Here is an 11,645-nt window from a genome sequence, read left to right on the forward strand (position 1 = left end):
GACTTTTTCCGCATTTGACCTGACTTTTGATCGTTGATCGACTTATTAAAAGACGGGACGGGGTCGAGGAGGGCTAGTTACCAAAACACCGCGTCGCAACGGAACACTGGCCGTACCAATTAAACTACGGAGTACAGTAGTAATTAGTAAAGTGTAAACTCTGAGCAAGTTTTTAAATGTTGCCCTTAAGATGTAAGTTGTTCTTTTTTAACCCTAAAAAAGCAAAACTAAATAAAAATAAATAAGATACAGCCATTAAAAAAAAACGGTTGTTTCCTTTTGTGGTAGGATGACGATTGTTCTTCATGAACATTCCATATTTCTCGCCTTTCTCTGAAATTTTTATCTCTTCTCTCCAATTTTCCTCTGTTTCTCGATTCTGTTTATAACATGCTCCGAATGATTTCGCACGTTTTGATTGGATTAACACGTTCATAACTACAGGTAATGTAGTAATTCATAAGAATATGTTACGCATTTGTCGATTTGTTATTTGCATCGGTACATAATAATAAATTATTTTTAAATTCATGCCGATTTTAGGTTTTGTGTGACGTTTGATATCGTAAGTTTTACGCATTTATATATCTGATTAATATAAACTGTGAAAATGCTGTGAATTTCATTTTACGTGAAGTTGGTGACGTTGGGATGAAGATTTAACGAAATGTTGCTGATTAGGGCATAGTTTATTCTATAATAATAGACAATACATGAGATTATTGTATCATATTAATAATTATTATCTGGTAATGTGTATATCATATGACTTAATTAATGAACTTAATTAATTAATAATTATTATCTGGTAATGTGTATATCGCTTATGCTCTTCTCGGGTTTTAGTACTGAACAGGCAAATTGAAGGAAGCATAAAGTAACAGCAAAATGTCTGTTTCTATGAAAGAAGTTGATCCAGCCTTTCAAGGAGCTGGGCGAAAACCGTATCCTTTGTCTTATCATCATTAGTTACTCTTAATAGACAATTTTATTTTACATACAAGTTAGCTTCGTTAAAAAATAAAATGCCTATATATAAAATATTGAAGAAAGCTATATATAAAAAGAAATCATACAACAAGTAAAGCAATTAATTATGATTTAGTATGTGGGTAGATTATCGGATTTTTCTATATGGACGTTCTCCTTGACAATTCATAGAGGAATTGAGGTATGGCGTATCGAGAATTCTAACCCGGTAGCTGTCCCAGAGGCTTCTTATGGTAAATTTTTTACAGGGGAAACCTATATGATATTAAAGGTGCGTTCTCTTATTATCTTATTATAATAATCTGATCATTTGATTTGATTGTTGGCTGTCATTATTAGATTATGTGCATTGCAATGGCATCTTTTGATTTTACTAAATTCTGCATTTTCCATTTATTTTACAGACCAGTCCTTCAAAAAGTGGCACCTTCCGCTATGACATTCATTACTGGGTAGGTAAAGATGCAAGTGAGGTGAGTTTTGACACAATACGTTTTTTAACTTCACGAATTTGTTTGTTTTTGTAACACTTGTTATTTTCCATCGTCAAAGGGTGAAGCTGGAATTGTAGCCATAAAAACGCTTGAACTAGATGCAGCTGTTGGAGGACGAGCTGTTCAGTACCGTGAATTACAAGGTCATGAAAGTGACAGATTTCTATCTTGCTTTAAACCATGTATTATACCTGAAGAAACTGAACCTCAAGAACACAAAAATCGCATGTTTGTTTGCAAAGGAAAGCACGTGGTTCATGTACAAGAGGCATGTATCTCTTATACTTGTACCATCGCTAGTCAATACATATATATGATCATGTATATCATATATAATATAATTTATAACTTATTGAATGCAGGTTCCTTTGGCTCGATCTTCACTCAACCATGATGCCATCTGTATATTAGACAGTAAAAATAAGATTTTTCAGTTCAATGGGTCAAATACTTTGATACAAGAAAGGGCTAAAGCATTAGAAGTTGTGAAATATATTAGAGATACTTACCATCGTTCGAAATGTGATATGGCTACAATTGGTAAGTGGATATTAGATTATGTAAATTTTATAAATAAGTTTAGAATATTGAAATCTTGTTTTTGGTTTCATGAATAGAGGATGGGATGCTGATGGGTGATGCTGAAGCTGGTGAATTTTGGGGTTTCTTTGGTGGATTTGCACCTCTTCCAAAGAAAACCGCAACCAATGATGCTCAAAGTACCGACACTTTTCCTAATCAGCTATTTTGGTAATATATATATATTTTTTTTTGAATATTTTTTCTTTAGAAAAACTGAAATAGATTCTGCTAAATTGTTTTATTTACTTGAAACTTGATAAATGTTAATTAGTTATCCGGTTATGTGTCTGAAAATGTATGACGCTTTACCCAAAACTCTCTTCTATGTATCCAACTTTAAAAGTTTCTAATGCATCTATCAAACGCTCCACATTAGGTAACTTGTATCCATCTTTGTGTGCATGCAATGACTTCATTAGCTAACCAGTTTCAATTTCTTCCGCCACGTCTCTGGTTTACAAGTTACAAAAGAACTTAAGATAAATTCTGATACATATCAGATACCTAACTCTTGTATATATCCCCAAAAACATTTGAGCATTTTACTCAGAGTCCTGACAAGCTTTGTGTTTGGTATACCAGTGTGAACAAAGGGAAGGCAGAACGTGTTGCGGCTGATTCGTTGACAAAGAAACTACTAGATACACACAAATGCTATTTTCTGGACTGCGGATCAGAAATTTATGTGTGGGTGGGACGAAGTACTCCTTTTGATGAACGGAAAGCTGCAAATGGAGCTGCAGAAGTACAATTCATATAATTATATTTATCATAGATTGTTTTAATAATGTACGTATCTAATTTCAACTTATTTTGCCCTATTATATAGGAACATCTACGTGACCAGGAAAGGCCAAAATCTAAGATAATCCGCATGATTGAGAATTTTGAGACGGTATCTTTTCGGTCAAAGTTCAATTCGTGGCCTCAACCTGGTGATGTGGTAGCATCTGAGGAGGGTAGAGGCAAGGTGGCTGGTTAGTTATGCTATACTTTTTAACAAATTATTGTGATGGATTATACTTGAAAATTAATAGTTACAAATCTTTGAATGTTTGTGCTTGGTGTTTTATAGCACTCTTAAAACGCCAAGGGCTCGATGTTAAGGGTTTGGTTAAAGGTGCTCCCGAAAAGGAAGAACAACAGGAGGACCCTGAACCGTATATAGATTGCAGTGGAACCTTGCAGGTTTTACAAATTTTATTTCTTTAACAAAGATATAAAATATTAATATGTCAGCTTTATAACATATTAATGTATTGCTAACATGGTTTCTTAGGTGTGGTGTGTGAATGGTCAAGAGAAGAGTCTCTTGTCAGAAACGGATCAGTCAAAACTTTACACCGGAGATTGCTATATCTTTCAATATACGTACTCTGGAGACGAACAAGAAGAGTGCCTTATAGGGACGTGGTTTGGAAAGAAAAGTGTAACGGTAATTCTTTTGCAATTATTTTTCTTCAAATTTTTGTAAACATTGTGTCGATATAATGAACTAATTTACTTTTTTAGCTACCACTTGCGTTAAAACTGCAGTGGTACCCCGGGGTATGGGTTCATGGGATGAGAACGTCGTGGGTTCGAATTCAGGGGGAGTCATCTTCAAATGTGCCTTGTGGGCAATTAATTTGGGGTTTCTCCTAGGGGGTTTTATCTAGATTGTGCCTTCTAGGCAGTTAATCTGGGGTTTCCTCTTGACACGTGGTCCGGATATGATCGGGTGGGTTGCTTCTGGCCCCCGTCATTGACTCCTAACATCATGTGTTAAAAAATGTATTTATTTAGCTAAACATGTGTTGTAGGAAGATAAGGATTCAGCTCACTCACAGGCAAGCAAGATGATTGAGTCAGTCAAGTTCTTGGCAACTCAGGTATTAACTTCTTAGTATTATAATACTGTTTTGTTAATTTTAGCATTTGATATACTCATAACTTGATTTGATGGATCTATAGGCACGTATATATGAAGGACATGAACCTTTACTTTTCAAAGCGATATTTCAGAGTTTTATGATTCTCAAGGTGTGTTTCAACTTTCAACTAACAAGGAAAGAAAGTACATTAGCAATTATATTTTTTTTTTTCTTCTTATAATTGTCTGATTTTCAGGGTGGTCTCAGTAATGGATACAAGAAGTACATATCAGATAAGGGATTACCAGATGATACCTATAAAGAAGATGGAATCGCACTATTTCGAGTTCAAGGTTCTGGACCAGAAAACATGCAATCAATACAAGTTGAACCTGTAAGTTACATATATAACGTTGTCCCATATTTTGTTCATCTTTTGCAATCAATACTGTTAATCCTCGAATAATATATCAATTTGGTTTCAATTGGCTCAGGTTGCTTCGTCCTTGAACTCCTGCTACTGTTACATATTACACAAGGATTCACTCGTCTTTACATGGAACGGGAGGCAAACTACCGTTGATGACCAAGAACTTGCTGAGAGACAACTGGATCTCATAAAGGTACACATCAAATGGTTCTTTTTTTCAATCTGTAATGTTTATATCAAGGCATACATTTAATACGTTATATATGTCTCTATATAATTCTAGATGTGTAACTTTGTTAATTCTAGTGACACTCAATGTTCACTTGTAGCCCGATTTGCAAACCAGAGTTCATAAGGAGGGTGCAGAGTCTGATCAGTTTTGGGAAATTTTGGGTGGGAAAAAAGAATATTCTGCTCAAAAGATTCCAACGGAGACTGAAAGTGATCCTCATTTGTTCTCATGCACATTGTCCAAAGGTTATATGAACTCTTTTCATACGAACTATTTTCTCTCCTTTATCATCTTTTACTAACTGATTCTACTTTTATTGTTTTTTTTTTTTTCTTCTGGAATTTTGCTTGCCCAGGAGATGATATGAAGGTGTGTGTTATTTCATAAGTTAATCCGTTTCTGTTCACTGTTGATAGTTCATGTGTAATTTGATTTATACAAATTGTTGATGCAGGTGACTGAGATATACAACTTTGATCAGGATGATTTGTTGACAGAAGATGTATATATCCTTGACTGTCACACAAGCATCTTTCTTTGGGTAGGGCAAGAGTTTCATTTAAAGACCAAAACACAAGTATTACCTATCGGCGAGGTATTACTTAACCTCTAACTGACATTTTTCTGAAAATTATAAACAGCATGACTTAATTATGTACTAGAATGTTAGACTGTTCTTGGTTTCTAATGAAAAATCGTACACCATCAAATCAATGAAGGAGCAGTTTAAGTATTGAATAACAAAACTTTATATATATGGATATTACAGAAATTTATCAATCGTGATGTTCTTCTTGAGAAATTATCTCTTCAAACTCCTATATTTATCTTAATGGAAGCAAGTGAGCCGCCATTCTTCACACGTTTCTTCAAATGGGATTCAAAAAAGGCTGCAGTAAGTTATATTCGCATGATCTTATATTTGGAGAATACACACAATTTTAAAGTTTGTTACACTTTAATTTCTGTTAACATGTCTACAGATGCATGGAAACTCATTCCAAAGGCGACTCTCTCTTATAAAAGACGGAGGGCTGTCAACTATGAATCTTGTAAGCTACAATTTCTATATATGCCATTTTTTCTCTATATATGCCATTTTATAAGACATAAAAAAGGTAGTATGGCTTCTAATTGTTTTCGTTACGTGCTTAGAAACCGAAAAAGAGAGCACCGGTATCATTTGGAGGACGGTCAGCGTCTGAAAAACCACAACGGTCAAGGAGTGTGTCAGTCAGCTCTGACCGACCACGTGCCCGGGGCAGATCTCCAGCCTTCAATGCCCTTGCTTCCAAGTTTGATAATCCAGGTGGACGGAATCTTTCGACTCCTCCACCACAGCTAAACAAGCTTTATGCCAAATCTGGAGGCACTACTGAAACTGGTGGTGGTGGTGGTGGCGGCAGTTTTGATACGTCTAGAGTTCTTTCCAAGTCCAGGGCTATAGCATCACTAACCGCCTCTTTTGACAAACCAACACGAGAAAAACTTATGCCCCGTTCTGTTAAAGGTAATATTTCCTTTAGTTATCTTAACATATTTAAAGGATTTCTGGAAGTTGTTGTATTATCTTGTAATGTAACAGTGAGTTCCGATTCAACTGCAAAATCTGAGCTGAACTCCAAGGTTAACGTAGCGAGCAGTAGAAAGGAGCCATTACCAGAGAAGGAAGATGTAAAAAAGAATGAGGCTGAAGATGAGGAAGGTGTCACAGTGTACCCATATGATCGTATAACAACATCATCAACTAACCCTGCTCCAGATATTGATGTAACCAAACGAGAGGTACTTTTGTTGCTCAACACTCTTGAAGAAAGTAACTTTAGATTCTTGTACCTCAAGGTGGAAAAATGGGCTGTCGATAGGGTTGGGTAAAGGATAACAACAGTTCAGGTCAAACCCAACGAACTGGGTCATGTTGGGTTGACCAAAAACACTTTAGTTAACTTTTTAATAACATTTACTCTGTGTAGTATGATTATGTATTCATAATACTTCAACACTGTATGTTTTTTTTCTTTCTAATAACATGATTTAGGAGGTTTTATGCATTGGATATAAAAATTGGAAGACTTTCAAGACAATTGACATGTTCAACACATTTGATCCTGTTTCATTCTAAGCTGATTTTTTTACTTTGATGCTACACCTTTGATCTATGAAATATAAAAACCCAAGATGGGTTGAAAGTTCCACCTTGACAAGTGACTTAAGTTTCTAAATAATATATGCACAGGTGTATCTGTCGAAGGCTGAGTTTAAGGAGAAGTTTAATATGACGAAAGAGGCTTTCAACAAGATGCCAAAATGGAGACAAAATAAGATGAAAATTTCACTTAATCTTTTCTGAGTCATCTGCACTTCGTTTCAGTGACATATGAAGGAAAGCACTTAATCTAACATCCTTTTGATCAACTGATTAGCAGCTCTTCATCTGAAACCCATAAATTACTCTTAACGTATGCAGTTTTTTTAATATGTTGCAGCTGATCCATTTTTTATTCTTCCACTAGTCTGATATGATATAGGGGTCCGCATTATTCTAGGACTAGTTACCACCATTCTGTATATCACATATTTTTGTTCCGTTTCTTATTTCTGTTAGTTGATCAATCTTTTGAATGGAAGGTTATAAGGAACAAAGTGAGTGTAAAAAACCTGTCATTTTTTCAGTAATAAAATTCGATTATGCTTTTCTAGCGAAAAGTGACGTTTCAATTGGGATATCTGCACCATTTTTTTCTGCAGGTTGATTGAACTTTGTTACGCAGGAAATGGTTGTGTTGTGTGTTAATGTTTGTATGGACCCAAAGTTTCATGAGACATGTATATAACAGGTTCAATTCGTGAAACACTGTATTCTGTAATCTGTAATATACATGAATACATACATAATTGGTCTTAAGAGAATTTGAATTACAAGCAACTTTGCATAATTTTGTTAAACATTTGGAATCAAACAATGTACAACAACGGAATTATTTTGCAGCATACATATCCGTATCAAATAAGCCTTATTCGCATAAGACGTACCCACAAAGGAATTCAAAAGTACGTATCGTTGCCGATAGGAAGCAGGAAAACAGTTAAAATTAAGCCGGTCGCCGGACACATGGATGACGTACAAGTCACCTGGACGATGGCCGGATAAGCATACGACCGGGCAAAAGCCGGATAAATAGTGAGCCATTTAGAAGCTAGCCGGATGGAAAGTGTCGGATATAACTCTAACGTGCATTTCTGTGACGATCGCTCCAAATTCATATGGACGAACACGTCATTCATAAATTTCATAGCGAGGTATTTGACCTCTATATGATACGTTTTGTAAACATTGCATTCTTTTGAAAAGGCTCACCATAAATGAATATTTAAATCAAAGGTTTTCGATATCTGATGATTTCTACATATAGACAATCACCGTAAATAATAGTTTACAATAGTACTTCCGTTGACAATACAGTCAAAATAAGATACATGGTGATGATTTGGTGAATGCAACGTTGCCTTGAAAAATATGCCATGTAAGACTCCATGCACATAGCTTGTCTAACATATAAGCAAACAGCGGAAGACTTCTAGGGAACCTGAGAATAAACATGCTAACAAGTGTCAACACAAAGGTTGGTGAGTTCATAGTTTTAATGTTTTGCATAATCTGTACATAAAGGTGGATCACAAGATTTCAGTTGTTTCATCCAGAAACGTTTATCAAAATATTCTACGAAATTGAGCACCCTGGTAACTAAACTTAACGTATATGTAATTTATACTGAAACGTCCGCGACTAATCCTCTCGGACGGAATCTTCAACAGTTGGTCCCATCGCGATGATCGAATCCAAGTAATGTCCTTAACATGAGCTTATGCACAGCGGAAGACTTAATTCATACCTGAGAATGACATGCTTTAAAACGTCAACATAAAGTTGGTGAGATATATAGGTTTGATGCTAGCAGCGTTATAACAATGGACTACAAGATTTCATATTTATACATAATACACTCCTCGTGTATGAAAAGTCGTTGAGCACTTGGTAACCATACTTAACATTTAAATCACAGCAGCATATTCTTAAATAAACCCTACACCGTACCAAGTGTAGTAACGAAACGAAGTACTGTGCAACCGTTAAAAACTGGTCGTCCAGCCCGGTTGGGGTTGTCAGGCCCGATAGATCTATCAACAGGATTCGCGTTTACGCTCCTCACGTAAATATTAGCTACCAAGTATAAAGAAATATGCCATGGTACAACTCAACGTAGAATTTATTTTTGATCACTTGTGTCCATAACGTAAATCATTTATAAAAAAAACAGCGCATGTATTCTCAGCTCAAAAATATTTAGAGTTCAAAAGGGACTATATACTCACCTAATGTATTTTGTTGTAAAAATACATATAACATCATTGAATAAGTGTAGGGTTGGCCTCTGATTCACGAACCTTAAGAAAAGTTGCAGCTCCTATTTGTAAAAAAATAAAAAAAATATGTCCAAGCCTAGTATCGAACCCACAACCTTTAGGATACGCATGCACTCCACTAACCACTGTTCCACCATTTCTTTTCTGTTTTAAATCTTATCTACATAGTACATAACCCATATGATTCGATTTCCCTTATCAATTCTTGACCCAGTTTCATTTTGGCCCAATATAAATTGAATTTGTGGACCGTTTTAATAACCCAAGTAATAGCTTGTGGCCTGTTTTGATCCCACTTGATTTCGACCTGGTCAGAGATAAAAATATAGCGTATGTATTCCTTAATACCTCATCAATTACCTCAACTTGATTTAATTAATTCCCCAAATACTAACGTCCTAATCCCTACACTTTATTCGAAGAATTTGAAAAGCCATCGATTCATTACAGCATGTATTAATTATTTATTATATCCCAAACTCCTTTACAGCTCATAACCCCAATTAGGAATTGATTTATGGTATCCAATTCCATATATATCACGGCGTAAATATAAACAAAATATAGTGGCCCCAATATATATTAATTCAGTTTCCTCAAAGGTAAAATAGAGTAAACTAAAAGCAGTAGTCGTTCGATGGTGGTGAGGTGGTTAACGATTGAAGGAGGTGGTAGTAGAGTGGTGATAGGTGACGGTTGTGGTTTTAGTGGTGGTTGTCGGTGTTGGATGATTCAGAAACATGAATAGATACGAGTAGCAGTTTCTCAAAACTCTTTCTCCTGGGGTGATTCTCGATATTACACCAACTCAGTTACAGAAACCTGGTTCGATGGGATTTGATTGATTGTGTGTGGTTGATGGTGGTTATCAAGGAAAAAAAAATATGGTAGCAATGGTGGCCGGTGTGGGTTGCAAAAACAAAAGTAAGCATTAATATAGAAGGTTGCTTCTTGTAATGTGTTCTTGCTTCGATCAGAAAATGGAATTACAGAAATAGAAGAAGTGAGAAAGAAAGGATGAGAGTGAGATAGGTGGAGGTAGGATGGTGTTCGAGGTGGTGATCGTGGGTGTTGGAGATGGTGGGTTTTGATGGCGGTTATGGGTTGTTATTGTTTGTCGATGGGGTGTTTGGTTGGGCTGTGAACCGACAACAGACAAAGCATTGATTGGTATGCAGTTTTATGGAGGTGAGGGTTCGATTAAGTAGGGTGATGGTGGTGGTGTTTAGACAAACAATGGAAGCTTGAAGGGGTAAGTGACGTGTGGTGGTGTATCTCGGCTTCAACAAACCGAGAGTGTGGTGGTGTGGCGATACACTTTGGTTAGTTTGGGTGATCATGGTGTCGTGGTTATGGTGTGGATTTGAGGATGGACCAAAAGCAGGGAAACAAATAGCGATGGTCTTCGAGTTAGGCTCATTATGGTTCGATAGTGATTCTTGGGTCTTTGATCAACAAAAGCAAAGATTTAAAGACTTGGTGAGGAGTTTAATAGCAAAAGAAATATATAACACATGTTTTGGTGTAATATGTACATGTATATATATAATAGAATGAGGGAATGATGATGGTATGTTCTTGGGTTATCAAGCAGAAAACAAAAATAGTAGTATAACTTTTAATAATTGATTCACGGGTAAGCAGGACATATAAGAAAAACAAATCTGATGGAAACAGATACTAACAAATGCGTTTTTTTTATATATTATTTTTAATTATACTAAAAATATAAATATATTAATAATATTACATAATAACAATAATAATAATAATTAATGATAATACTAATCTTATAAATGATAAAATTAATAATTTGTATTATTTTTATAAATAATAATAATAATGTTATTGATAATTATAATACTAATTATACTAATAATAATAGTAGTTATATCAATTATATTAAATTTATTATACAAAGTAATAATAGTAACACTGTTATTAATATTAGGTACATATTCTAATAATAGTAATGAAAATAATATAATATTAATAATAATACATTCAATAATACCAATGATTGTAATAACAATACTATAACAATAAAGTTCATATCTATAACTATATATTCATATCGGTATACTCTTAATTGTTCGTGAATCGTCAGACATGGTCAAAGGGTAACTAATTATCCGAATAGAGATTTCAGGCTTTCTAGACTCAATATTACAGTGTTTTTGCTTATCGTGTCGGAGACATATAAAGATTAAGGTTTAAATTTGGTCGGAAATTTCCGGGTCGTTACAGTACCCACCTGTTAAAGAAATTTCGTCCCCGAAATTTGAGTGAGGTCGTCATGGCTAACAATAAAATTGTTTTTATGACGAATAAGAGTTGATAATTAGAGTTTTATCATTATTGATTATTATAGATAAAACGATCCGATTATGTGAAGCGTACAAGTGAAGCTGTCACAAAAGTGTGAACTGGAGAAATAAAGGTCCGTCTTAACTTTTGACGTAGTCATGTTGAATTTTGGAATTTAAGGGATTTAAGGAAATCTTCTAATCGGAAGGAAGATATATTAGCATGAATTATTAGTAACTGTGGAATAACGGGAGAACGGAAATATCAAGGAAATATTTCCTGTGATACGCTTAGAAATTAAATAGAATGAAAGAGTCGTGTAACATGGCACA

The 11,645-nt window shown here is 34.9% G+C and overlaps 1 protein-coding gene across 4 annotated transcripts; it reads left to right on the top strand.

The window, feature by feature from the left end:
- The first annotated feature begins 888 nt into the window (after positions 1–888).
- LOC139904085 (villin-5-like) lies at positions 889–7,140 on the top strand. 4 transcript variants are annotated; one of them, XM_071886019.1, is made up of 22 exons: positions 889–944; positions 1,162–1,261; positions 1,395–1,463; positions 1,543–1,752; positions 1,847–2,024; positions 2,102–2,234; positions 2,649–2,811; positions 2,896–3,043; positions 3,142–3,254; positions 3,346–3,501; positions 3,869–3,937; positions 4,020–4,088; positions 4,176–4,313; positions 4,414–4,542; positions 4,679–4,826; positions 4,937–4,950; positions 5,036–5,176; positions 5,351–5,476; positions 5,565–5,633; positions 5,737–6,091; positions 6,167–6,366; positions 6,818–7,140. In XM_071886019.1, exons 1-22 carry the CDS (start codon positions 889–891, stop codon positions 6,929–6,931), a joined length of 2,898 nt encoding a protein of 965 aa, XP_071742120.1. In that variant the 3' UTR covers positions 6,932–7,140. The 4 variants fall into 4 exon arrangements, with proteins under 4 accessions (XP_071742120.1, XP_071742121.1, XP_071742119.1 ...); XM_071886020.1 differs by having other exon boundaries at positions 4,940–4,950; XM_071886018.1 differs by lacking the exon at positions 4,937–4,950 and having other exon boundaries at positions 4,679–4,835; positions 5,034–5,176.
- Positions 7,141–11,645: the final 4,505 nt, after the last annotated feature.

This window comes from Rutidosis leptorrhynchoides, chromosome 4 (assembly GCF_046630445.1).
Source record: "Rutidosis leptorrhynchoides isolate AG116_Rl617_1_P2 chromosome 4, CSIRO_AGI_Rlap_v1, whole genome shotgun sequence".
Lineage (NCBI taxonomy): Eukaryota > Viridiplantae > Streptophyta > Magnoliopsida > Asterales > Asteraceae > Rutidosis > Rutidosis leptorrhynchoides.

Excerpts from the sequence above, each read along its gene's own strand:
- LOC139904085 (XM_071886019.1), top strand. The coding sequence starts at position 889 with ATGTCTGTTTCTATGAAAGAAGTTGATCCAGCCTTTCAAGGAGCTGGG. Across the intron at positions 3,044-3,141 it reads GGGTAGAGGCAAGGTGGCTG|CACTCTTAAAACGCCAAGGG; the intron begins GTTAGTTATGCT and ends GGTGTTTTATAG. Across the intron at positions 4,089-4,175 it reads AGAGTTTTATGATTCTCAAG|GGTGGTCTCAGTAATGGATA; the intron begins GTGTGTTTCAAC and ends TCTGATTTTCAG.